Source organism: Fulvia fulva, chromosome 2, assembly GCF_020509005.1.
Source record: "Fulvia fulva chromosome 2, complete sequence".
NCBI classification, from domain to species: Eukaryota; Fungi; Ascomycota; class Dothideomycetes; order Mycosphaerellales; family Mycosphaerellaceae; genus Fulvia; species Fulvia fulva.
In genome coordinates, this window is record NC_063013.1 from 3,388,315 (window position 1) to 3,413,422 (window position 25,108).

A 25,108-nucleotide genomic window follows, 5' to 3' on the forward strand; every position below is an offset into this window, starting at 1 on the left:
CAGCATGGCATCGACAGGGGGTTGCAGGAGTGTACATATAGATACCGCTTTGTAATGATAATGCGCCTCCGAGGCAGAGACATGATTGCTTGCCGAATGCATATGCACATGCGTGTTCCAGCTCAGGTCTAGGCCATGCTTGATCGCAAACACCCGCCCTTTGTCGCTACAAAATGTAAAGGTATGCTGGACACTACGATGGCCAACCAATGACAAACCTTTCGATAGTCCTTGCTGACCACGATGAACACGCCACCATACACACCCCAAACTTCCACACCACAATATGCGCCCACACACCGCAATGATACATCCCTCAACCACGAGCTCATCATAACACACCTCATCGACGCCATCATCCTCCGCTCCTGGGCCCTCGACGATGACCTAGCCCACGCCCTCGAAAGAGTCCTCACGACCGTCACGGGCGAGAACCAGAAGACGCAAGACCGCTTCGATGCCGCAGTGGTGGAGATACAGCTCACGAACGAAGACAATTATAGATGGATCTCCTTGATGAAGGTTGGGGAGGCGCTTGGGTAGGTTGGAGCACGGGGATGAGGGCGAGGGCTATAGCTGACGATGTTGTTCCGTGCTTGGCAGGCTGGTTCCTTTCGTGCCTGATTTTGCTGTGCATCAGGCGAGGTTGAGGGAGGTTTGGAGGGCTATGTATGGCAGGGATCTGGAGCTTGCGTTGAAGAGTGGGGTGGTGGATCTGGCGAGGAGGGCTTTAGGGGAGGGTTATGAGTGATTGTAAGGGAAAACTGTCGCTGAGATAGCCTTGTGGCAAAGTATGCGCGACGAGGTCGTGCAAACAGCATATGGAAGACCTGATGGACGTTTCTGGCCGATGTGCATCGGATATACCACGAATGTTCGAGACTACGACAAACACGCACTCTTTGTCGATGGAAAGCCTTAAGATGGCGACACATGGCCACAATGCTCGCCCACAAGTCAACAGACTGTGCAATGTCAAACGTCAGCTCCACAGTAGTACGAACATCTCAGGTCTCTTCAGGCACAAGCCTCCCAGCAACCTTCTTTGACTTCCAACACGAACTGGATCGATACCACTCGATGCTCATCATTGGCATTGCAGAAGCCACAGTCCTACGAAGCCAGGCCCAGGACGACGATCTAGCACTGCGCTTGCGTCTCACGCTCAACGAAGTAGCAGGTGGTATCATGTTGGCGCAAGGCTGGATAGACAGGGCTCAAGTTGTGATGAGCAGCACGACCGAGAATGATCACAGGTGGATTTCGCTTCGCAAAGTCGGAGAGGCGCTTGGGGTTTTGCCCTTGGTGTCTGGCGCCATGCTTTACCAGGGCCATTTGACGAAGCTTTGGAGGGCTATGTATGAGAGGGACTTGGGTCGTGCTTCTCAAGCTGGAAGTGCAGAGCAGATGAGGTATATGGAAAAGCAGGCCCAGCGAGATGGCAGGGGGAATTGAATAGTGACGACCGGGATCATGTGGAAAGCATGCGCCACACGGCTTTCAAGAGTCCCGAGAGTTCGGTAGATCTGGTGCTCGAGCCGAGTCCAAGCCACACTTTGCCCCACCACGGGTCCGAAACCGCGCCATCGCGGCATATACATGTATTGTACATTCCAACTGCGACGACGACCTCGTACAGGATCCTACCACTTCGCTTGACCCTAATCACTGTCTCACCTACATTCCTACGAGAGTATCCGCAACATGGCCGACTTTGCACCCCCTCCCGGACCACCGCCGCCAAAAGTGCCAGACGTAAGCAGGTGCCACCCCGCATGCATATGTGCGCCGTTGCTAATGTCGCAAAGGGCTGGAAAGCCATCTGGAACAACCAGTACAACGAGTGGTTCTACGTCAACACCCACACCAAGACTTCACAATGGGAGAAGCCAACCGAGCCTGTGTATGCAGCACCAGCAGGCGGTCCTCCACCAGGCGCACCACCGGGCTACGACCATTCGTCAGCTCAACCCGTTGGTCCTGAGAAAGGTGGCCACCTAGGCAGCAACAATCCGTACAATGGTGGCGCATCGAGCAGTACCGTCAATGATGAGGCCTATGCAAGACGACTACAGCAAGAAGAGGAGGAGCGCGCACGAATCCATGGTGCTGGAGCCGGGAACCGTGGCGCGAGCGACACCTACCACGGCCAGCCCAATACATATCCACTGCAGAGCAACCAAAGCCCATACCAGAACAATCCAAGCCCATATGGTCAGCAATCAGCGACACCAATCGGACAAGAGGCGGACAGAGGCAAGAAGGGCGGCTTCCTGAGCAAGATCACCAGTAAGTTAGGTAGCTTCGGCTCGAGGCCGCCACAGCAGGGCTACGGCGGATACCCACAGCAGGGCTACCCTCAGTACGGCTATCCACAGCATGGCTATCCTCAGCAAGGCTATGGAGGATACCCACCACAAGGCTACGGCCCAGGTATGATGGGCGGCGGTTATGGCCATCCGCAGCGCAGAGCAGGAGGTGGTATGGGCGCCGGTGGTGGTGCACTTCTCGGTGCGGGAGCAGGTCTCGTAGGAGGAGCCATGCTCATGAATGCGATGGACGACCATGACCAGGAGGCCTACCAGGACGGATATGAGGACGGTCAGGATAACGACTTCGGCGGTGATGATGATGGTGGTGGTGGTGACTAGGCGGCTGGAATAATGTACAGAGCATCGGTCGCGAGGCCTCACTTCTGTAACGATCAGTACATAATGTCTCGTGCATAATGGCGTTACGATAGAAAAGTGTAGTTCAGTTTCTTGACCCTTGCAACCTCGAAATCTTGGCGGTCTCCGGATCTTGTGTGGGGCATGTTCCACCTTCAATACATTGCACAACGTCCTCGTTCTTGATCTCAACATTGACACTGACGCTGACAACATCCCTTTTGCGACCTACCCACATCGGCACAACTCGATCCGGCGACCTACATCTGCATACTCCCACGCGTACTTGCCAGCGCACACGGCACACAACCCACAATGTCCAACCCACGAATAGAAGAAGTCTCCGACGATGAGGAGATCGAAGTCGCGGACGACCCAGATGAGATGGATCTCGACGCCTTCGACTTCGCTCGCCCCCAAGGGAAGTCCCTCGGCCAACAAGCCTCTGCCGAAGCCAGCGCATCCCCCTCAGTCCCTGCCGACATGATGGAAGCACTACTGAAAGGCCGTCCGCAACAAGCAGGCACAGGCAGTACCCACGCGCCTCAGATAGCCCGCATGAATGATGCCGAGCGACAGCGCTACCAACGTGAGCAACAGGAGAAGAGCAAGAGCTACCAGTGCATTTACCCGGCGTACTTTGATGCCACGAGGAGTCGGGAGCAGGGGAGGAGAGTGCAGAAGAGTGATGCGGTGGAGAACCCACTGGCGAGGGAGATTGTGGAGGCGCTTGCGAATATTGGAAAGGACTTGAACGTGGCGCTGCAGATAGTATTGGAGCCTACGAAGACGCATCCCAAGGATTGGGCGAATCCGGGGAGGGTCAAGGTCCTGGTCAAGAAGGATGGGAGGGCGGTTAGTGCGAAGATCCAGAACAGTAAGTTGCCCTTTCGTACACTGTGTGTGGGTGTCTATGGATGAGGCATCGTCTTGAGACCGGACGCGGCAAAAGCGATCTTGAGGCCAAGGAATACTTGCAGATCGAGGGCGGACTTCGCACACGTACAACGCCCTTGGAAGCTGCCCTTGGAAGGTCATCGAGGGCCTTCTCTAGAAGCTCCAAGCCCCACAGTATCGACCTGCGTAGGCAAATGCTATTTGGATGCTGCATCAGCTGCCTCGATCAAGGCAAGAGCGGTCCTCGCATTCGATCGTGCGTCGATGGGACGCTCTTCCAAATCGACTCGGCAAGAACTACACGGCATGAAAACCACTACGGGAACCCGGCCAAGACCAGCGATGGACTATACCACTGCACAAGTTCAGGCTAACAACGATATCGCAGAGCACCACCTATACAAGCTGATCTCCACACACCTCAAAGCCAATCCCACGACTGCGGAGACGCCTATGCGCCTTCAAATCCAAGGTATGCCGATGCCGAAAGACAACAAGATCACACCTCCTGCGATCCCACGCGGGTCGAAGATTGGCACAATCCTACCTCTTCATTCGCCGGCCCTTTCTGGTGGTGGCGTGTCAGAAAACTTCCTAAAAGACGTATGTAAACCGCTTTGCATTCCTCGTCACAAGATGCGAGACTAATACGTAGCCTGCAGATGATGGCCGAGATGGGCGGCCAGCTACCGCCCGGCATGGCAGGTATGGCCGGTGCAGGTGGTGCAAGTACCGACAGCAGTCAAAAAAAAGTCAAAGACAAGAAGAAGAAATGATAGACACGTGCCCTCTGAAGCCTCAAGACAAGCGGTCAAGAGAGCGTTGTTCGTGGCATTGGTTCCATCATCGTTCTTGAGTCCTCCTCTGCTGTGTCACGTCACATGCATATATGCAGCATTAGGATGCGCTAAGTTCCCAAACAGGGTGTCGCATCTTAATTGGCTACCGATAGCCCTGGTGCCCTGTAAGCTGGAGGCTGCATCGCCGAGCCGGCAGTGGATTATGACCATCGGCTCAGGCGCAGCAGGTAGTGCGAGCATATTCACCAACGCGGCCACGTCCGCAGGCCAACTCATATGTTGGCGACAACGCTAGGCACGGCTAGGCACGGTAACTCTCTCGGCCAAAGCCGTCGTGGGCCATGCCAGCGAAGATGCAAATGACGAAGAATACAAGAGGCAGCTGATCATGTTCACCGCACCCATCTCTACCAGCATCATGCCTGTTCTCTACATGCCGCACCTGCGCCGCTCTAAGACGGTGACATCTGTCGATCAGATAATCATAGATCATCGTGCCAACAGGTGCAGGTGCACCGTGTCCGCATGACGATCTGATAAAAGCAAAGCCACGTGGAAGTATGAGCTGCAGCTGAGAACTGGACTAAAGCAGCTGACGAACGGTGAAGAGGCCGGCCGGACGCATGCGGGCTTGAAGTCTATCCCGACAACGCCTTGGGTATCTTCGCTGCAGGGTGAGTCGAAAACGCTACGGCGCTGTATGCCGTTCCTGCAGGAGCTTTCGAGCTTCGGTGACACTTGTGCCAAATCATGTTTGTTTGGGATAATCACAACGACGTGTCGTCTTGGTCCATGCTACTGTCTGTCCTTCATGTTGTAGTGCTTTGTTTGAGACTACCGTGATAGTTGTGATACGATACATGCTGCCAGCGCTCTATCGTACGGCGCTCACTAGCGTTCTGTATGCCAATGAAAGGTCCTTCGTCGTTTGTTCGTACTTCGTTCCGAGCCGTGTATGCATGAGTTGCTCCTAGCGCCAGTGGTATAATGCAAGATGTAGTATCTCCCGAATCCAAGAAAACCCAAACTAAGCCGAGAAAGCCCCAACCCCAACACAAACAAATGATACGCGATCACCGACCAAATTGGAAAGCTTTGACTTTCTCAGCAAGTCCGAGTTGCCCGTCCGCACTATGCATGGCTAGCCAGCCCTTGTGGTTCTGCAGAAAGTATTGGCGCACTACTGCTGCGACTGTGTCGACGATCTGGCGAATTTCGTCGGCTGTGATGTTGTATGCCGGGGCGATGAGGATGTGATCGCCGCGTCGGCCGTCAACGCTGCCGGTACCTGGGTAGAGACTGATGTTGTGTGGGTGCTGCATGCCGAGTTCGTGAATGGCCATGGCGATGCCTTGAGACGGGTCGAAGGGCTCTTTGGTGATCTTGTTTTGCACGAACTCAATGCCCCAGAAGAGGCCTTTGCCGCGAATGTCGCCGACCGCTGCGTGGTGCGAGAGCTTTTCGTGCAGAAGACGGCCAAGAAGAGCGCCTTGTATGCGGACATTGGTGACGAGGTCGTCGTCTCTAATGATTCGCTGAACCTCGAGGGCTGCCTTGCAGGCCAGTGGGTGACCCTGGTAGGTCTGACCGTGGCTGAAGCAGCCAGTGCCTTGCTCGAGAGTGTTTACCACCCGTCTGTTGGCGAGCATTGCTGCGACTGGCATGTAGCCGCCGCCTAGTCCTTTGCCCATAGTCATGATGTCAGGCGTGATACCAATCAGTGGATCTTGCCACGCGTGTAGAGGTCGAGGGTGTCGTTCTGACGGCGCTGGGCCAGTGCGGCCGGCTCCCGACATGACTTCATCGAGGATGAGGAGCGCGCCGTACTTATCGCAGACTCGTCTCACGGCAGCAAAGTAACCAGGAGACGGCGGTACGCAACCTGCGATTGTTAGTATTGGGATCCACGGAGTCGTCTGACGGAATCAGCTTTGAAACCTGACACACCTAGAGCAGCTCCAACAACCGGCTCAGCAATGAAAGCGGCCACTTTCTTTGGTCCGATAGCCAGGAACTCAGCCTCGAGTTCGGCTTCCAGTCTTCGTATGTAGGAGCCTTCAGTGTCGACAACGCTCGAGAGGCCCCTGTAAGCATAACAGGGACTGACCCTGCTCGTGTTGATGCTCAGGATAGGTTCAAAAATGGCCCGACGAGCCACATGACCCCCTGCGGCTAGCGCTCCAAGTGTGGTCCCGTGGTAGCTTTGCTGTCGCGAGATGAAGTGGGATCGTTCCGGCTCAGGATGTGGCTTCTCCAAGTGATATTGACGAGCGAGCTTGAGTGCGGCTTCCATTGCCTCACTGCCACTGCTGGCGACGAAGACGCGTGCCATCTCGCCATCGGTGCTCTCGATGAGGATCTTGGCGAGGTCTTCGGGAGCAGTGGTTGCGTAGAAGAGGGAGTGGCAGTATGAGACCTCGCTCATCTGCTCGATCAGAGCTTCTTGAACCCTAGTATGATCAGAGGAAGTATCAAGGGACACTCTAAACAGCCGTACCTGACATTGCCATGGCCAATGCATGCTACTGCGGCGCCTCCACTGGCGTCCAGAATCCGTTCACCGTTACTCAGATGGAGATAGTTGCCTTCTGCCCCTACTACGTGAAGTGGGTCGTGGTGCAATGAGCGATGAAGCAGTGCAGAACTGCTGTCGCTGTCGGCGTCGGTGCCATGCTTGCCACTGTCATCGACGATGTTGCCATCGTTGACTAGCAACACGGAAGGTGACATATCGGTGTGAGAAGGGAGTAAATGCATCTAGAAAAGACTGTAAGAAATGGATGTGATTCTTCTTGCTGTCGACTCATGGGTAGAGAAGGGGAGTAGATATACGCTCGAGGGGACGCAGAAGACAAGAGAGAGAGGAAGGGATCGACCAATCGCTTTCAGCAAGTGTGCATGGCGCAAAGAGGTGAAGAAGCCGCCGCCGCCGGCCGGCTACGTTCTTGCAGGCCTCTGGATGGGTCTCGTCATGGGTTTAATGATCTCGTGCAAGTGCGGGAGCTTTAGATGGAGAAACTCAGCTTCAGACTAGGGAAACTCTAAGATCGGGCCGTGTCTGTTGCCGATTAACCCAGTCAAGACCGGGAGGTCGTATAATTATCTCGGCCAGGTCCACCGCACCTTTGTCCCGAACTTGTCCCTCAAGACATCATCCTGTTGCTTTCACTGGTACAGAATGAATCTCGCGGCGGACATGTGTGGTGCCTCGCGGCAGTTTCCAGCGCCTCATCTGCAAGGCGCGTCAGTGCTCTGGTTGCCATCGCTTGGCACTGATTGAGACCTCTCTCATCTCAAGAGATAGATCGTGATGGCTCTTCAGGCGATTGGCATTGTATAGATCTTGTCATGCTGTGTAACACAGCCACAGACACATCTTGAAATCCAAACCCGGGCGGCTGGATCAACAGCAAGCCACAACCCTGTAGGCGTCAGAGGCGAGGCGGAGCTGTCTCCACATCCAACCATCGGCGTCCAAACTGGAGGTGTCACACCGAGAACACACGTCAGGGAGTCGGGCGTCACGCGATTGAGTGAAGCTACTTCCCGGCCGCCACAGGTTCGCAGGTGCAATGCCGAATCTTTTGTTCCAAAGGCTTGCGCTGATCTTGTCCTGACTTGCCGTGTATAGCGATGTGACCTTGCTTGACAACAGGCAACATCTATTTTGGCTGCAGGAATATTTGGAATGCATGCCCTATCTAGCAGGCTGTATGCTCTGATCGATTGGCGTTGACTCCGTATGCGATACAAGCGAGAGGAACAAAGCTGCGATGGGAACCTAGAGCCATTCCTCGCTCGGAGGACTTAGCACTGTGAGTCTCTTGCTGTCCAGCTGCAGCTATCTGTGGTCGATGTTGCCGATTTGCCAAGGCATGTCGACTGAGCCACCATCCAGGACTATGGCGCGATCAGATTACTTTCGGATAGCTGTGTTGGTACAATTGAACGTTGCAAACGATGCTAGACAGACCTGCAGCTGTGCGCTGTTCCGAATGCATCTTACTGCATGCGTTAGGATAGCATCAGGTACGTGCTTGGACAGAGGGGTGGGACAGCTAGATGCTGCCTCATATGCAGCACACCCTTCTTGTCGATGGACGATCACTTCTCCCAATAACAGACCATTGTTTTCTCTCCTCGGCGGGTCCTATAGCTGAGATCCTTGCCAGTGTAGCTGCTAGACGGCTTATCCAGCAGAAGGCTAGCGCCTTCAGCACCACTAGGTGTCCCGAAGCGATTTAGCCGTCGTTCCAGACCGACTTGTCCAGGCGTTGATCATATAGATACGAGGCGAGCTGTCTCTGCCTGGGCAGATAGGCGGACGTCGTCACCGGGCAAGCCATGTCTATGTGCGCTGTAGTACCATTGACTCGGTAGTTACAATGTTCAGTCGTTCAGTGTGAGGGCTCGGCTGGAGCACTAGCGTATGGAGTGATCGCCGGCAGCTGCCAAGCCGAGGGATCATTAGGCTTCTCACCGCCGGAAATTGTATGTAATGGGTGGCGATCAGTGCTCTACGTGCCTTGCACTTTGATGAAGCTCACGACACAATCTCTGTGCTCGTTGTTTCGTTTTGAGTGTATTCCTGGTGGACTGGTTCAGTCACAGCTTTCGCCGAGTGATTTCTTGTCTCTCAGATTTTAAGGGATTCGGCCGTTCTCCCAAAGCTGCACTGCGCTCAAGTCCTCCCTTTGTGAGACTAGTATGCGTAACGTTGACCGCGAGCCTTGACCCGAAGCTCACGAAGAGGCGAGAGACTCGACCTTGCGTGCTCACGATCCCATGATGGTACTCGTATCAGGTCGCCAGCTCCCTGATCGTTATGACCGTCATGAGCCCGCGGCCTTGGACACCGGATCCCCGGATAGTGTAAGCACGTGAGCGGCGGCGTTACGGCCAGTGGTTTGCCATCCGTAGACGCTTCGGACATGAACGCTTTGGTGTCGTTCGACCTGCCTGCCGCAACAGTCGCTGCATCGACGGCCCTATGTGTGAGCGGCGCCGACACGAAGACAGGCTCGTCCAAGGTCTGGCCTCTGCAACCATCTGTTCTGCTGATAACTGGCTTGTGGTCCATACCGTTCGATGAAGACTGCTCGTGCACCCATCACAGCCGACCAGCCAGAAAGAGACACCTTCGGGACCGACTTGCTGCTCCGTTGCAGTTGAAGGCGCCTATGATACCCGTTGTTTGATGCCTCCTACGCCATGACTTTTGGCCGTGGTTGGTTTGCCTTGGCAGCCAAGCCACCAAATAAGTCTCCCGCACGTCTGACTCCGCTTTCGGATGGAAGCAGCACCGGACCAGTATTTTTGTCTTCTATCTCGGCATGCCGATATCGAGTCGGACGGTGCCATTGTCTCGGATGTGTCGCGCGGGATGATAACGTCGGCCCGACGAACTTGAGCTGGAAAGCGCTCCGAAGCAAGGGACCCGGTTTCTCCTCGGTGGCGCTCAAGGCAGAAAGCGAGCATTTGTCAGAGAGGGCCGGTCTCTTATTATATGCCAGATCCATCTATCGTGTCTGACATAGGGCTCCGCTACGAAGGCCGCAAGGATCCGTCATCATGACAGCCGAAAAGTCGATCGCGAGAAGTGATATCTCACCTCCACCTTCCTCAAAGCGCCGGAAACTTGCCCCGTCGCAGACATCTGAAGATCTGCCGCAATGCATCGATCCTAGTCGCCTCACCATTTATTCGTGGAACATCAACGGCATCAGTCCATTCGTGCAGAAGACCATCACTTCCTTTTTCCAGCCTAGAAATGTCGCTCATGGCTGCGAGTCAAGCGCGTCACCGTCGTCTAGTCTGCGAGATGTTCTTCGGCGGTATGAATGGCCGGCAATGCTCCTCCTGCAAGAAGTCAAGATCAATCCGGATGATACTGCTACCCAGCGGGCAGTCGAAAGGGCTGTGAATCCCATCACAGACGAGCCCGGGCTCCCATCGTACAGAGTGTTCTTCTGTCTACCATCGGACAAACATAATGCGCGAGGCTCCGGTCGCAAGGTATATGGTGTGTGTAACATAATCCGCCAGGACTTCTTCGACAGGTACGTGGAGCGCGTACGAGAGGTAAGCTGGGACCTTGAAGGACGCTTTTTAGTCTGTGAGACAAAACCTTGCGGATTGTTGCCAAAGCTCGCCATCTTCACCGTGTACGCTGCGAATGGCACCGACAATCCATATAAGGATCCCGAGTCAGGACAGATTGTCGGCACCTGGCATGATCGGAAGCTGCAGGTTCACGAACTGCTCGAAACTGAGTGTCGCGCTCTCGAAGCCAGGGGAGTCCAGGTGGTGCTAGCTGGGGACATGAACATCGCGAGGATGAAGTTGGATGGCCATCCCAACCTTCGCACAACCCCAGAGCAGCACTGCGTCAATCGTGCCGACTTCGAACGCCGCTTCTTTGCATCCGGCGCAGGGAGTAAGGAAGAATGCGGAGCCACAGGTGCACTGAGTGGTGGAGGCTTGAATATGATCGATAGTTGGAGGCACTTCTATCCACGAAAGGCAGGCTATACATATTATGGCCGCTCGCGACCATTCGGCAGCAGTTGCGATAGGGTCGACATGATTCTGCTGTCGAGAGCAATGGAAGATCGTCTGGTCAATGCTGGGATCCACGAGACTCTTGCCGACCGAGGCCCAAGTGGTAAGTCGATTGCAAACATCGAGGGCTCGCATGAAGGCCGACCATGTTCGACAAGATCATGTACCACTTTTTGTGGAGCTCCAAACACAGCTCGAAAGGGTAGATGTCGTTGAGATGTAGCAGCGTGCCCAGGATCTCATGGGAGCGGGTAGATCTTGTGCTCCGCGTCGCTCATTGAAATGAGAGCAATGCGGCATGTGCAGAGGACATGCCTGCAGTCCAGACCAACACGTTCAGATCGGCATAGCGCACGGCTATGTCATCCGGTCATCAAAGATGCAGGCAGCGGGCCATCGTCGTCTCCTTGTTTGCTGATAGTGGTTGCGACGGTCGGCAGCAGAAAGTAGTCGTTTCCCCGGCAGCTTGGGCACTTTCAGTGGTAGGACGACAGGGCGGGAAAGCTTTTGTGGCTGCTGTGGATGGGAACGTAAGAAGGGAGGGGATGGGGCGGGACCGAGCATCTGTCCGTCACTCATACTGACATGGTGATTGCGGAAGGCGGGCTCTTGCACCGCCGACATGCTGAAAGGTAGCAATTGCGTACTGCACCACCCAGATCATTAGCCAACTTTGCTGTGCTTGAGCCAGCGTTCGTTGGTGCGCTTTTCGGGCCGCGAGCACGATGTGCAGCAGAAGGTTCAGCGCTCCGAGCAGGCCGTCCATGCCGTCTGGGCGGGTCGTTTCCTGCAAATGCAACTTGACGAAACCTTGATACTGCCTGCCGTGAAGCTCGAAAGATCAGGTTGACAACGCACTCGCGTATGCAACAGTAATGTAGACAGCTCGTCAAGCTGTGCGTGTCAGCCCAGGACTGTTGCACACACCGCGTCCACTACGCCGCGAAAGGCATCTCGCTCCTCATCCACATCGCCACCTCCAGCGGCTCCAGAAAGATCAATGCTGCTGCTGACATAGCATGGCTTTTGCAGTCGACGGACAAGGACCTTGGCCATGCGAGTTGCAAAGTCCAGAGTGGACGGCACGCTGTAGAGTGCCGTACTCATAGGCTGAGTCTGATTGTATCTCTGTAGTATGAGGGTCAGTTTTGACACGATGCAAGCCGTGAACGTTGCTCACATCGGGCATCGCATAGACAAAGCTACCCATTGCTGCAGCTTGCTGGCCGGCATCAGGACTCGTGCTTGTCAAGAAAAGCAAAATCGACTTTGCGAGTACGGTCAGGTGCAGGTTGATACGCGTGCCAGGACTGTGCGGTAGGTCGATCGCGAGCTGAATGGCACCTTCATCGCGCGTGTCGTTCAAGGCTGGTGGTGGAAGAGCATCTGCAGCCATGATCTCGTGCTGATGATTCCCCGGATGGATGTGTATCGTGTTGGTGGATGTTGTGCATTGATTAGAAGAAAGTGCACCAAGACGCGTTCTGCCCCAAAATGATCCTGGTGCTTTTTGATTGGGTTTGGCTGGATCCACTAGAACTATCCCCTCCGCATTAGTTCGCTTCCTTCCCCCTACATTGTACAACAACACATCTCTAAGACCCGGAGATACAGCATCCAGCATAGCACAGAGGGTCGGAAATCGCCGATGCCGATGGGAAAGGGCGCACAGCAATAACGGAAATCATGGCGAATGAGCAAGACTTAAACCCCCTGTCAGATCCAGAGGAGCAAGCTGTGCTTCATGCAGCACTGAACTCGTACCGGTAGGTCTTGCAGGCACATGATCGACACCACTCAGTTCTCACCGTTCCATGTCATCAGTCAGTATCGCCAAGCAGCGCACTACAACATCACACATCTCCGTCGCCAGTCTTTCTACTCTTTACCATCTGCACAGATAGATCTTCTGTCCTCCCCGCCTTTCTCGCTGCCGAACACTTTCAATGCGGTTGATGAGGCTATTGATGCCAATGCAGACATAGCGGAAGCTATCCTGCAAGCTGGCTTTCCGGCATTCGGGCTTGATGCGAGCGACGAGGACTGGAAAGGTCAAGCATCGCCGGCAGACCTCGATAAAGCAAGATCTACCATTCGCCAGCTGTATCGCGACTGGTCTACAGAAGGCCTCCCAGAACGACATGCGGCATTTGCCTCCATACTGAAGGCTCTTGAGACTCACCTGCCGGCCTCGGAGCCTGATCAACGCTCGCGATACCCAGTGCTTGTTCCTGGCGCGGGTCTGGGTCGCCTGGTCTTCGACATATGCTGTGCAGGTTACACTGTCGAAGGGAATGAGATATCCTATCATCAGATCCTAGCTTCAAACTACATCCTCAACTTCACGAAGAAGGCCAGCCAACACAGCTTGTACCCGTGGGCATTAAGCTTCAGCAACCACATCATTCGCGCTAACCAGCTGCAAGCTGTCGGCATTCCTGATGTGCATCCCGGAGCAACTCTCGAAGCTGCCGCACTGGAGATCCAGTCCGAGACACCATCAGCTGAGCGAATGTCAATGACAGCTGGCGACTTTTGCGTCCTCTATCGGCAACCGGAGTATCAAGACCGCTTTGCTGCAGTGACCACATGCTTCTTCATCGACACTGCGCCCAACGTGATCAGGTACATCGAGGCGATCAAGTTTTGCCTGCAGCCTGGTGGTGTCTGGATCAACCTCGGACCACTTCTGTGGCATTTCGAGTCAGCTCCAACTCCAGCTGAGCGAGACAGACTACGTGGTCGAACAAACTTGCACAACACTGATCGGGACGATGGTATTGGAGAACCAGGATCATTCGAGTTGTCGAACGATGAGGTCTTCGCGTTGGTCGAGAAGTACGGTTTCAAGATGATTGAGCACAAGGATGCACCTCCCACAGGGTACATTCAAGATCCAAAGGCCATGCTGCAGAACGTGTATCGCCCTGTGTTCTGGGTAGCGCGGAAAATCGCAGAGCAAACGTGAGCTCCTAGTGATGTTAAGCTCTGTGTTGGCTGATGCACCATCGTTGCAAACCTCGGACTGGTCATGAGAGCGAAGACCACAACAAGAAAAGTCTGTACGACCTGTCTGGGGATGACGAATGCCACAAAGTGTACATGTACATGCGTCAAGACTCATGATTGTGCAAGGCTTTGTGCTATGCCGTGAAGAACACATGCTCCGAACCGAGTTGGCCGGGTTTGAACCGAACACCTCGGCTTCGTTCCTGTCGAGGACGCGCCGGAGCCAGATCGTGACATGGAGAAACCACCGAAATGATCAATGAGCTCTGATATCTCTCCTATTCCTTAATATTGTTCAACGACCTGTCTCCATATCTTGACACTCGTCTGCTCCTACACTCTGTAGCACAGCATTACAGCTCTTTCCGGCCGCCATGAGCCGGCCGACGCTGATCAAGCCACCACCTTCTTCGAATGATAGAGCACCCATCGAAGATGTGCTGGAATTGACACATCTCAACGACATCGACCCGAATCTCTTCACAAACACGCGACCAGTATGGCATCCGCCGGGTGCTCGAGGCGTATACGGCGGCGCAGTCATCGCCCAATGTCTGGCAGCGGCGCAAAAGACAGTCCCGGAGAACTTCGCAGTCCATAGCATGCACTGCTACTTCGTCCTGAACGGAAATGCCGACATACCCATCATATACCACGTCGAACGCGTACGAGAAGGTCGCTCCTTTGCAACACGAACAGTCCAAGCCCGCCAACGCGGTCAGCCTATCTTCACCACCACCCTCAGCTTCACACGAGAAGGATCAGGAGGGAAGCAAACAGTGGAGCACCAAGCGAAAATGCCAGACATCGCAGCTCCCATAAATATGGAACCCGTAGATATCTTACGCGGCAACAAATCCCCCTTCGTGACGCAAAGAGTCGACATCTACAACAACGACAGCCCGCATCCGCATGAGAAGCGCACAAGACAATGGATCAAAGCCCGCGGCAAGATCAGCGACGAAGGAGGTCACCAGGCACATCTCTCTGCTCTCGCGTACATGTCCGACTCTTACTTCATAGGCACCGTAGCCAGGACACATCGCATATGGCGGCACAACAGCCTGACCTCCTCGGACAAATCCAAATCGCCCTCGCAGTCCATCCCCGCCGAACTCTTCCAAAAGCTGAAAAGCATGGATCTCGAAACTCTCAAACGCGTAGAAGGCATGGACGACGACATGATCAGCCAGCTCAAAACACTCGAAGTAAAAGACGGAGTCATCAAGGGTTTGAAGGATAGCACTAGACCAGAGATTGGAATGATGGTGTCGCTGGATCATAGTATTTATTTCCATGATCCGAAGGGATTCAGGGCGGATGAATGGATGTGCACGGAGTGTGAGACGCCTTGGGCAGGGGATGGGAGGGGGTATGTGACGCAGAGGATTTTCAGCAAGGAGGGCAAGTTGATTGCCAGTTGTGTGCAGGAGGGTGTGGTGAGGTTGAAGCAGGAGGCGAAGCTATAGTGCTTCTTGTCGCCTTCGATCGATGGATGCTTTTTACCGCGTGTATCTCTGATGCGGCGTGCCGATACCAAGCGACGACGGTGGAGAAGGTGTGGTCAGATTATGTCTAGAGACCGGGAGTGAAGGCATCCGGCACTGCTTTGGGAAGGTTGCAGCCATATAGAGCCGTGCAGCCTTGTTTCTTTTGCTGGGTTTAGCAACATATCAAAGATTGATTACACACCTTCACACCCTCGCACGGCAGCTATACGGACATGGTCGGCTTAGACAGCGTGTTTTCACGTGTGCTTTGGCAGGGCGTCTCTCTTCGATAGCATAGAGGCAAGAGTTCATCAGCTGATTCCTTTGAAGCAGAAGCACGTCCTGAATTGCAGACGAATAGTTATGTAGGTATGTTGCCAGCATCAAGATTCAGGTACTGCTTCAATCAAATGTCGTGGATGGCCTCGTGGAAGGGAAGCAATGTCTCTGCCCCGCCATCCTGGCAGTACCCCACACTGCGATTGCAAGGATTCTGGGAGATGATTTAGTTTTCTCGGACTCACTGGCATTCACGATTTGACTCACTTCACCCATTGCTATATCTTGACATCAACTCCCACTCTCCCCGTCGACTTCCCCACGAAACGCACCTCGCCACTACCCAGTCGCGACTCTCCCACCGACCCACTCATACCGAGGCGCCTCACGGCAACACCCCACCAGCACAATGGTAATGCTTGCGGACCCCAGCAGGAAGTACAGGAAGTTCAAGCCCTTGCACATTCCCGACCGACAATGGCCCTCAAAGACCATCGAAAAGGTGCCCCGGTGGCTGGCCACTGACCTGCGAGACGGCAACCAGTCTCTGGTAGACCCAATGGATGGAGAGCAGAAGTGGAGGTACTTCCAGATGCTAGTGAAACTGGGCTACAAAGAGATCGAAGTCGCATTCCCCTCTTCAGGCGCAACAGACTACGACTTCGTGAGGAAACTGGTCACAACACCGGGCGTGGTGCCCGACGACGTCTGGCTGCAAGTCTTGTCGCCTTGCAGAAAGGAGCTCATTCGACGGACAGTCGGCAGCTTGAAGGGCGCGAAGAAGGGCATTCTGCATCTATACCTTGCGACAAGTCCGTGCTTCCAACAGATCGTCTTCAACATGGACAACAAACAGTGCAAGGAGTTGGCAGTGGAGTGCACAAAGTACGCACGATCAATCACAAAGGACGACCCGGAGAGCGGTGTGGAGGAATGGACATATGAGTTTTCGCCAGAGACATTCTCTGACTCGGACCCAGAGTTTGTGATTGAGATCTGTGAGGCAGTGAAAGCAGCTTGGGAGCCCAGTGTAGAAAACCCCATCATATTCAACCTCCCGGCGACAGTAGAGATGGCAACACCGAACGTTTACGCAGACCAGATTGAGTACTTTTGCCGGAACATCTCTGAGCGAGAGAAGATCTCAGTCTCTTTACATCCGCACAACGACAGAGGATGCGCCGTGGCGGCAGCAGAGTTGGCACAGATGGCCGGCGCAGACAGAGTGGAAGGTACATTGTTCGGAAATGGTGAAAGGACAGGCAACGTCGACCTTGTTACTCTGGCCTTGAACCTGTACACCCAAGGCATACATCCAAAGATCGATTTCTCGGACATCAACAGCGTGATAGACATTGTGGAGAAGAGCAACAAGATCCCTGTCCATCCGCGTGCACCGTACGGAGGCTCTCTGGTCGTTTGCGCTTTCTCTGGGTCCCACCAGGATGCGATCAAAAAGGGCTTCAACATCAGGGACAAGGACCGAGCTGGTCCAGAGGATCCTTGGGAGATGCCATACCTGCCGCTCGACCCTCAGGACATCGGCAGGACTTACGAGGCCGTCATCCGTGTCAACAGCCAGTCTGGCAAGGGTGGTATCGCTTGGATTATCAAACGTACTCTTGAGCTGGATCTACCTCGTGGCCTGCAAGTCGCCTTCTCCAAGATCGTCCAACGCGAAGCCGACATGATCGGACGAGAACTCCTCGCCAACGAGATCAAAGCCCTCTTCGTCGACGCCTACCACCTCAACAAGAACCCGCGCTTCTCCCTCGTCGACTACAACATTTCCACCGACCGCTCCGCCTCTCCAGCGCCTCCCGCCGAAACAGGCAAAACAGCATCAGGCCGTAACCTCCGCCGTCGCTTCACCGGCGTAATCGAGATCGACGGTCGCGAACACAACGTCGAAGGTGTCGGCAACGGTGCCCTCTCAGCTCTTGCCAATGCCCTCAAGAATCTGGGCGTCGATCTCGATATCGTCAATTACAAGGAACACGCCATCGAACGACAAATGGAGAAGAAACGCGACACGCAAGCAGCGACGTACATAGAATGTACGGCCGCAGGCTCGCACCAGAAGGTCTGGGGCGTGGGTATTCACGAAGATGTCGTGCAATCGTCTCTGTTTGCTTTGCTTGGCGCTGCATCATCGGTGAGTCTCTCCCAAGAACAATCAAGGTCTCGGCAACTGAAGGCATAACAACACCTCACTTGGCCGGTACACTTGCCTTTCGCTTCGGAGGGTTTAGAGCGTTGTGTTGCTAATAATATCTTCTTTCGATTCTACAGTTCCTCTCCTCACGACCAACCACGCCCGTGCCGTTCCGACCCAAACGCTCCAACACTGGAAGTCTGGACGTCGGCGCCCCAGCAGATCTCAGCCAGCAGAAACAGGCGTTGAATGGTGCGCCAGCGAATTCAGGGCCGGATGCAGAGTCTCGTATTGTTGCCAATCTCGAGGCTAAGGTCAATGGAGATGGTCAATCATGATAAGGCTGGTGCATAGGGTGGTGGCTGTGGCGTTCTTCGCATACTTGCTACTTCATCATGGTTGGAGAAATGAACGAGGCTTCTAAAAAAGAAAAGATAGAAATATCTAAGGAAAGGTTAATCTGATCATCTCTCTTTCTCTGATGAGCTTCGACGATGTCACGGTTCCAGCCCATTGCATTCCAGCCTTATGTGTGGGGCTCTCGTATTGCCTTGCGTTGAGTTCTGGATGGTGCCGGCCCTATCCAACGTCTTACAGTACGCTAGGCGAGTCGTTATCAGGTCGTTCTGTTGCTATTTCCTGCGTGGTTGGGTGCTGTGGCTGGGAGACGGTGGGTGCTTGAGCACTTTTCACGTGTCATATCCCGCTGCTTCGTGCGCAGGGAGTCGATTATAGGTACGCATAAATCGGATGTGATGCAACACCACCACGACCATTTCGCGCCAAACACCACAGCAGATCACGGTGACTGCCGGCTCTCCTGCTGTGATCTACACGAGGTGGTCATGATAGTTTGGCCTCGGCCTTACTGGGCGATTTGCAACATTCTTTCTTGCGTGACCAACGACGACGGCAACTTCACACGGCTTCTGTAAGTCGCTGGCTACTGGCAAGGTCGCGAAAGGGAAAGTGAGAGGCACGCCTATGCTGGGCTACTGTATGTTCGTCTAGAGCTTGCTAGCACCAAGCTCTGCCTGGCGCTCCCGCAAAGGCCTCACCGCTTCGTCGATCACAGCCATCGCTTGCACGAGTTGCCTCTCTGTCAAGCGTGGAGTCACGACTTGCACGCTCAGTGGGCTGTCGAGGTAGACGTTGCGGTCGACCTTGGTCCACAATTCCCTGTTGATCTTATCCCATCCATTGAGTGGTTCCGAGCTGGGCACCTCGCCTCTCAAGTCCTGCTTGGTGAACTTCCTCACTGGCACGACTCCTGTCGATAGATCTAGTAGATTCCACGCAGCGGTGTAGTTTGCTGTGTTCCAGCGATCAATCTCTGGAATGGGGTGAGGTGCGACGGGACAGATGATCGCATCGAGCGTTCTGTCCCCCAGCCGTGCCTCCCCAGCACCGGTCATCCAGTACCCTCCACTCTCCTTCCAGACCTGCAAGAACGCAGCTTGCAGCTCAAGTCTGCTCGCCTGCAATTTTACCACCTCCTTCGTCTCCTTCCTTGGTCTTCGGTTGATACGACTCTGCAGCCACGGCGAGAGCGGCTCGCCAGTCGGCTCAAGGAGATCCAGCCACTGATTATTCCCATCAAGGCTCATGATACCGTTGAAAGTTTTGACGCACCGTGAAAGGACGGGCGAGACATCCACTTCCACGATTTCAATGGCATGATTTCCCGAGCTGCGTAGCGTCTGCGCGACCTCCTTCATCAAAGTTTCAATGGGTGGCAGGGGCTTCACGTGTCCATCCGTCCGCGCAACGCCAACACGAAGTGGCTTGTTGGTAGTTGAGAGTAGTGGCAGCGAGGCCCAAGTTTGCGGCACGACTTCTGCATCCAATGCTTCGGCGCCTGCATTGCCTACGGCTCGCATGAAGAGCTCCAAGTCTCGCACGGTTGTCGCAATGGGTCCCGCTGTGGCCTCGATCTCGACTTTACTACTGCCAGATCGCTTGCCGCCTTCCTGGCCAGCGAACGGGACGCGCCCGTGGCTCGGTTTAAGGCCGTACAAACCGTTGCAAGCGGCGGGAATCCGTATACTGCCTCCAACGTCGGTGCCAACACCGAGAATAGACCCTCGCATGGCGACCAGCGCTCCTTCGCCTCCAGAACTACCACCTGGTGTGAGTTTGGAGTTAGCCGGGCTGAGTGTACGTCCGAACACGTTGTTGTGCGAGTCGAGCGCTACTCCTGTGTTAGCGCATACCTACCAGATTCATTGAGAACGTACCCATCATGGTCTGAGGGATGTTGGTCTTGCAGAAGAGCACAGCGCCAAGCGAGAGGAGGATGTCCACCAGAGCGGAATTGCTGGTAGCGGGCTTGAAGCACAGGCTGGCGACGCCAACAGAAGCATCGTAGCCTCGTACCTTGAAGGTATCTTTGAGGCTTATGGGCAGGCCGTGAAGCGGACCCAATGGCTTGCCAGTCTTCTCGAGATGCTGGTCAAGCTCACGAGCGCGAGCAATGGCATCTTCGAAGAAGATCTCGGTCAGGCAGTTCGTCAGTTGCTGAGCTGTTCACGATATGTCAGATCAACGATGTAGGATGTTGTCAATTGCACACACCTATTGCTGCCCGCTTGCAGAAGGCTCGAACGACATGTTCACTCTTAATTCTTCCTGCCGCAAGTTCATATGACAGCCTAGTAGCATCGTACTGCTCAGTGATGTCGATCTCGTGATTAGTCAAGAGCCCACATCGACGAGGCACGTCCAGGATACTGCCGCCGCTTGCTGAAAGAGTATCTTGCAATTCCCATTCTGGCGCTATCCGAGCATTACGCTCTTCTTGCTTGCGTCTTGCGATGTCTTGCCACTGAGCAGGCATTGCTGTCTAGTGTGATGCTGGTCGTGATTGCTTACCGTATCCTGGTCTCCAAGTCAGCCGTTGGCATGCCATGCCGTGACTTGCTCCTTCTGCCGACGGCCGAGGTTAAGCTTCAAGGTTCACCACGCGCCTCCGGACTTTTCAATGTGCGTTTCTCTGCGAGCAAGCTGTCCAAGCACTGTGCACATCGCAGCAAACTCAATGTTTTGGATCTAGACCGGGCCATGATTCTTCCATGCACAATCCTGCGCATCCCGCATTTTGTGTGGCGCTGCTTGTGGGGAATGTTTGCAACGATACATGTATATCGCAGGAAAGCTGACGATATAGTTACGTCCGTACAAGAAGCGTTTGTCATGTGGCGGTCGGAACTCTGGTCGACGCTTTCCGCGCGCCTCTGCGAGCTAGTTCTAGTTCATGCGCGCGCGCGTGCCATTGTGCGCTCCGGAGGTCGCTAGGGTGCAGGTTTAGGCGGCGCATTTAAAAAAGTACACAGCCAGCAGATCTTCTCTTTAGCAGAGCTCGACCGTAGCAAGGATCGTCACAATGCAACTTACCCGACATGCGTCTGATCATCGTTGGATGCAACATCAATATGTGAAGGTGCTGCAGTGGGGGGTACCTTGCAGATCTCTAAGCATTGACAAGAATCGATGCCGCAGAGATTTGCTCCCGCAGGACCAGGTTGTGACGAGATAGGCAATTGGATGCCACCCTTGATGCATGCAATACTGCGGGAGGAACAGTATAGGAAGCACTACCCGCTCGTCGCCGCGGGGCTGTGTTGTCGGTGTGGCCGTTCAATGATGGACTGATGCGATTTGCTGAATGCCATGCTGGAGTGTGGCGAGAGCTCTGTAAAGTGCTTCCATGCTGCACATCCAGGTTATGGGTGGTGCGGTGAAGAAGCAACGATTGCATGTGATGACAGCGTCGATATACCGCAATTGCGGCTTCATCCTTGAGCTCGCTCTCGCTACCAATACTTTGGGTTGCTTCGGCGTCAGCAGCGACTGTGGCGCTGAGTCTTTCGTGGTCGTGGTGTCGAGATCGACCAGCAGTAACGGCGACACCAAAGACAGATGACAGGCGTGCTGGAGCTCGGCATGCATGCTTGACGAGGTAGAGCTGCCTTACTGTTCCCACTCGTGCATCGAAGGCCTGTTCGGTGGTACATCGCTGTGCCCTCAGTCACTCCACTATGCTGTAATCAAGTCGGAGTGATGCCATGAAAGGAAAGCACCTCGGCGCTGGCATCTCTGCGACCCGTCCGGCTACATGTAGTAGCATGGGCAGAGTATGTGACTGACTCAGCATGCCCACAGTGGGTGTTGGTTTGGTGCGAAGCAGGGCAAACTGCCGCCGTTGTCGTCGAATGTCACGGCAAGTGAAACCTGCCGAGCAGGACGAGAATAACCCGCTGACGCTCAGTCATCGTGTTGGTCGGTGTGTGACGGTACAGTCAGGAGCGCCTCAGCGAGCTGTCAACGGCGAGTGTCGGAGGTGGAGGCCGTCAGTCAGTGATGATTGTTGGCGAATTTGTAGTGCAGTATTATCCCTTTGCAGTTCTGACGGACCACGGTGGTTAAGTCATCGGCAGTGTCCTTCCCTGGTTTTCACCAAGTCGTACGCTTGTAGGCCTATGTAGCCAATCAATGGACGAGCAGGGGGCTACACGGACTCGAAATTGGGTGACGGGTCCGCTATCGACTGAACAGGTGTAGCAGGTGCGGTACTAACGGCAACTAATTGACAGTGAGTTTTCAGAGGGATGGCAAAGCAGCTGCTTCGGCCTTGATACTTCCCCGAGCACCACTTTGCCGCCCGAGCACCACTTGTCAATCAAATGTCAATCAGATCTCGATCAAATTTTAATATGTCGACTATCTTGCACGTCGCCGTTGCGCCTCGGGGAGGGCACATCGGCGGGGCCCCCACCCCTGCCTCGTGAGGGCCCGCCCTCCTACTCGTTGCCGGCTCGAGTGCGCGGGAAAGATAGATGCTAGAGGTCTTCGAGGTGCAATGTGCATTGAAGTTCAATCAGATTAGTCGGCATATGCTAGGGCTCGGGGCGGCGAAGTGGTGCTCGGGGAAGTATGGAGGGTGCTTCGGTGGTTCTGGTTGTGCTCGGCAGCAGTCGCCGAGGGAGGGTTTGCGCTCCGGAGGGTAGTGTCGGTGGTGGGTGGTGCTAGGCCCTGTGGTGCTCTCTCGCGGGCGGGCGATGGCCTCATGCAGGTCATTAACGTTGCGCACAGGCGATGGCATCCCTCCCACGGGTTGCTGCCGCTGCTTTGTGGTTGTTATTTTGGGATAGAGATCTTAGTGAGTGGAGTGGCGGTGCATCAGTGCCAGGATGTTTTTCGCTTCGTGGGAGGCGACCCTAACCGCACACCGTCTCGACGATTGGCGGGAACAGAAAGGGTCTACGAGGAAGACAGATTCCATTCCCATTCCCACTCCCATTCCGAACAGCACGTCGCCGGCTAAGGCTACATGTATCTGTCTCAGGGCACGACACCACCGCCCGCTCTCTCCTCGGTCTCACAGCAGCAGCTTGCACGCGCCGCGCGGTGCCTCAGTGCCTTCGTTACTGCACCTGGAGTAGCTTCCGATCTACACACCTCACTCAGCCTCTAGAGGCACGTTGCGGCACGAAGGCCGGTATTATTGTCCACCGTCCAGGGACCCATCCATAGTGAAGGACGAATAGGCGTCATGCGCAATTGCAGTGTCGGCATTCGGTACATGGCCAGCGTGGAACTTGGAAGACATACCGTTGTTTCAACGGACACGGACACCAAACGGCCACGATCCCCACATTATGCTTAGAGAGCAGCATGCCAGTCTGCTCCACGCGAACAGCATGGATGCGGTCAAGGTGGCTTCATCTACATATGCCGAGCAAAGACAGCGTGGACAGGTGTTTGGCGGTGCGAGGCGTATATGCCTTGTCATGTTCCGACCTAGCGTGCGGTTTGCCGCGAAGCAAAGGACGCTCCGCACGACCGGCGTAGACACATAATGATAGCATGGTGCATGGGACTGTGGCTCTAGCATGAGCAGCACGTCGACCATGATTCGAGAGCTCAGCGACTTGTCCTCAGCTATGTTTGTGGGCAAGCTTGAGGTGCTATACATAGATACCGTGCCATGCTCAGTCGGGTATGGCGGCCGCTGCTGGTGCGTTGGCCGCACCTTCGTCATGGGTAAGACTTTGATGGTTACATGTATGCAACGTTCCCAGACCACGCGACAGCCACAGCTCGAGCCTAAGGTATTGCAAACCACCGACCGCCGACCGCACCGGCGCGATCGAGGGGTCGTGGGCGTGGTCGTGGGCGTGGTGTTGTGCTGCGTGCAGAGGACGTCGGTGCGGTCAGTCGGGTGCCGACACCGTCCAGCTGGCCAGCGTTGCACGAGAGGGAGGCTGAGCAAGACACGGACGGAGAGCGGATGGACGATGGCAAAACGCTCTCTGGCCGTGCTTTTCCACTTTCTCGTTCTCGCGCGGGACTTCCTGCAGATCGACTCCGAAGCATAAGCAACGCAGCGATTCCTAAACTGCTCATCGTGGTAGGCTAACGAACCGTCGCCTGTTGCGCCGAGCTGGCGCTGGTGCTGGTGCTGGTGCTGGTGCTGGTGCTGGTGCTGGTGCTGGTGCTGGTGCTGGTACTGGTGCTGGTGCTGGTCCATTTGTTGCATAGCAGCACCAGCATTCTATCGGCAGTCCAGAGCCAAGCCCAAGACGGCCATGCACACTCCCCCTCGGCCTGCCAACCCTACCTCATTGGGCTGTCAGTGTCCGCTTCCAGCATTCCACGCGCACATCGCTTGGGCTGTGGCTGTGGCTCGAGCCCGTGCGCGAGAACGGTACTGTAGAGGGTAGCGTGAAGACGTCGCATGGGAGCAAACTCTAAGCAGGCCAGCGTTGCTCCGAGCGTCTGGCCTGCCGTGGCCCGTCAGCCTAGCGAAAGGCGGTTTGCCCATAGCGTTGCTGACCTGTAGGCTGTGCGCCTGTGCGCCTGTGAGCCTGTGAGCGTCTGTGACTCCGTGAGTGCACGGCGAAGCTTCTTTTCCAGCAGACTCCACGTCCCTTCGGCCAATGCATGCCGATGTCATACACGAGGAGGGTCCCTAGTCACAGGCCCAAGGGTGCCTCTTCTGTCCAGAGGGCACCTTCTCTCTTCTGGCTAGCTTTGCTCGTCTCGAAATAGCCATTGGGACTGCATCTCGTCCTCGTCAGGTGCAATACCACACTTCCATCTACTTTCTTGCCTGCTATATCTCATCGCCTGCCGCAGTCCCCAGAGCCTTCCGGTCGTCTCCATCGGGTCAGATTCTGGAAGAGTAAACACACTCGCTACAACTCTCTCCACATTCGCTATGGATCGCCTTCTGCTTTAGCCGTGCGA

At 55.0% G+C, this 25,108-nt stretch overlaps 11 protein-coding genes across 11 annotated transcripts; 8 read left to right on the forward strand and 3 right to left on the reverse strand.

The window, feature by feature from the left end:
• Nucleotides 1-243: 243 nt before the first annotated feature.
• On the forward strand, nucleotides 244-751 carry CLAFUR5_03022 (uncharacterized protein; the record flags this gene model as incomplete). The annotated part of the gene is made up of 2 exons (XM_047902170.1): nucleotides 244-539; nucleotides 604-751. The coding sequence occupies 2 exons, from the start codon at nucleotides 244-246 to the stop codon at nucleotides 749-751; spliced, it is 444 nt and encodes a 147-aa protein (XP_047758676.1).
• Nucleotides 752-942: 191 nt separating this feature from the next.
• On the forward strand, nucleotides 943-1,455 carry CLAFUR5_03023 (uncharacterized protein; the record flags this gene model as incomplete). Its single annotated transcript, XM_047902171.1, has 1 exon — nucleotides 943-1,455. One exon carries the CDS (start codon nucleotides 943-945, stop codon nucleotides 1,453-1,455), a length of 513 nt encoding a protein of 170 aa, XP_047758675.1.
• A 249-nt stretch (nucleotides 1,456-1,704) lies between these two features.
• CLAFUR5_03024 (uncharacterized protein) lies at nucleotides 1,705-2,651 on the forward strand (the record flags this gene model as incomplete). The annotated part of the gene is made up of 2 exons (XM_047902172.1): nucleotides 1,705-1,755; nucleotides 1,809-2,651. 2 exons carry the CDS (start codon nucleotides 1,705-1,707, stop codon nucleotides 2,649-2,651), a joined length of 894 nt encoding a protein of 297 aa, XP_047758678.1.
• Nucleotides 2,652-2,984: 333 nt separating this feature from the next.
• On the forward strand, nucleotides 2,985-4,342 carry CLAFUR5_03025 (Signal recognition particle sec65 subunit; the record flags this gene model as incomplete). The annotated part of the gene is made up of 3 exons (XM_047902173.1): nucleotides 2,985-3,546; nucleotides 3,955-4,169; nucleotides 4,229-4,342. 3 exons carry the CDS (start codon nucleotides 2,985-2,987, stop codon nucleotides 4,340-4,342), a joined length of 891 nt encoding a protein of 296 aa, XP_047758677.1.
• Nucleotides 4,343-5,439: 1,097 nt separating this feature from the next.
• Nucleotides 5,440-7,123, reverse strand: CLAFUR5_03026 (Aminotransferase; the record flags this gene model as incomplete). Its single annotated transcript, XM_047902174.1, has 3 exons — nucleotides 5,440-6,248; nucleotides 6,314-6,816; nucleotides 6,864-7,123. The coding sequence occupies 3 exons, from the start codon at nucleotides 7,121-7,123 to the stop codon at nucleotides 5,440-5,442; spliced, it is 1,572 nt and encodes a 523-aa protein (XP_047758413.1).
• A 2,814-nt stretch (nucleotides 7,124-9,937) lies between these two features.
• On the forward strand, nucleotides 9,938-11,150 carry CLAFUR5_03027 (uncharacterized protein; the record flags this gene model as incomplete). Its single annotated transcript, XM_047902175.1, has 2 exons — nucleotides 9,938-11,030; nucleotides 11,086-11,150. 2 exons carry the CDS (start codon nucleotides 9,938-9,940, stop codon nucleotides 11,148-11,150), a joined length of 1,158 nt encoding a protein of 385 aa, XP_047758412.1.
• Nucleotides 11,151-11,830: 680 nt separating this feature from the next.
• Nucleotides 11,831-12,323, reverse strand: CLAFUR5_03028 (uncharacterized protein; the record flags this gene model as incomplete). The annotated part of the gene is made up of 2 exons (XM_047902176.1): nucleotides 11,831-12,055; nucleotides 12,108-12,323. 2 exons carry the CDS (start codon nucleotides 12,321-12,323, stop codon nucleotides 11,831-11,833), a joined length of 441 nt encoding a protein of 146 aa, XP_047758415.1.
• A 290-nt stretch (nucleotides 12,324-12,613) lies between these two features.
• Nucleotides 12,614-13,895, forward strand: CLAFUR5_03029 (Carnosine N-methyltransferase; the record flags this gene model as incomplete). The annotated part of the gene is made up of 2 exons (XM_047902177.1): nucleotides 12,614-12,693; nucleotides 12,752-13,895. The coding sequence occupies 2 exons, from the start codon at nucleotides 12,614-12,616 to the stop codon at nucleotides 13,893-13,895; spliced, it is 1,224 nt and encodes a 407-aa protein (XP_047758414.1).
• Nucleotides 13,896-14,310: 415 nt separating this feature from the next.
• CLAFUR5_03030 (Acyl-coenzyme A thioesterase 8) lies at nucleotides 14,311-15,405 on the forward strand (the record flags this gene model as incomplete). The annotated part of the gene is made up of 1 exon (XM_047902178.1): nucleotides 14,311-15,405. The coding sequence occupies one exon, from the start codon at nucleotides 14,311-14,313 to the stop codon at nucleotides 15,403-15,405; it is 1,095 nt and encodes a 364-aa protein (XP_047757630.1).
• Nucleotides 15,406-16,114: 709 nt separating this feature from the next.
• Nucleotides 16,115-18,198, forward strand: CLAFUR5_03031 (2-isopropylmalate synthase; the record flags this gene model as incomplete). Its single annotated transcript, XM_047902179.1, has 2 exons — nucleotides 16,115-17,860; nucleotides 17,998-18,198. 2 exons carry the CDS (start codon nucleotides 16,115-16,117, stop codon nucleotides 18,196-18,198), a joined length of 1,947 nt encoding a protein of 648 aa, XP_047757631.1.
• A 669-nt stretch (nucleotides 18,199-18,867) lies between these two features.
• CLAFUR5_03032 (Putative amidase) lies at nucleotides 18,868-20,696 on the reverse strand (the record flags this gene model as incomplete). The annotated part of the gene is made up of 3 exons (XM_047902180.1): nucleotides 18,868-20,057; nucleotides 20,098-20,382; nucleotides 20,435-20,696. The coding sequence occupies 3 exons, from the start codon at nucleotides 20,694-20,696 to the stop codon at nucleotides 18,868-18,870; spliced, it is 1,737 nt and encodes a 578-aa protein (XP_047757628.1).
• Nucleotides 20,697-25,108: the final 4,412 nt, after the last annotated feature.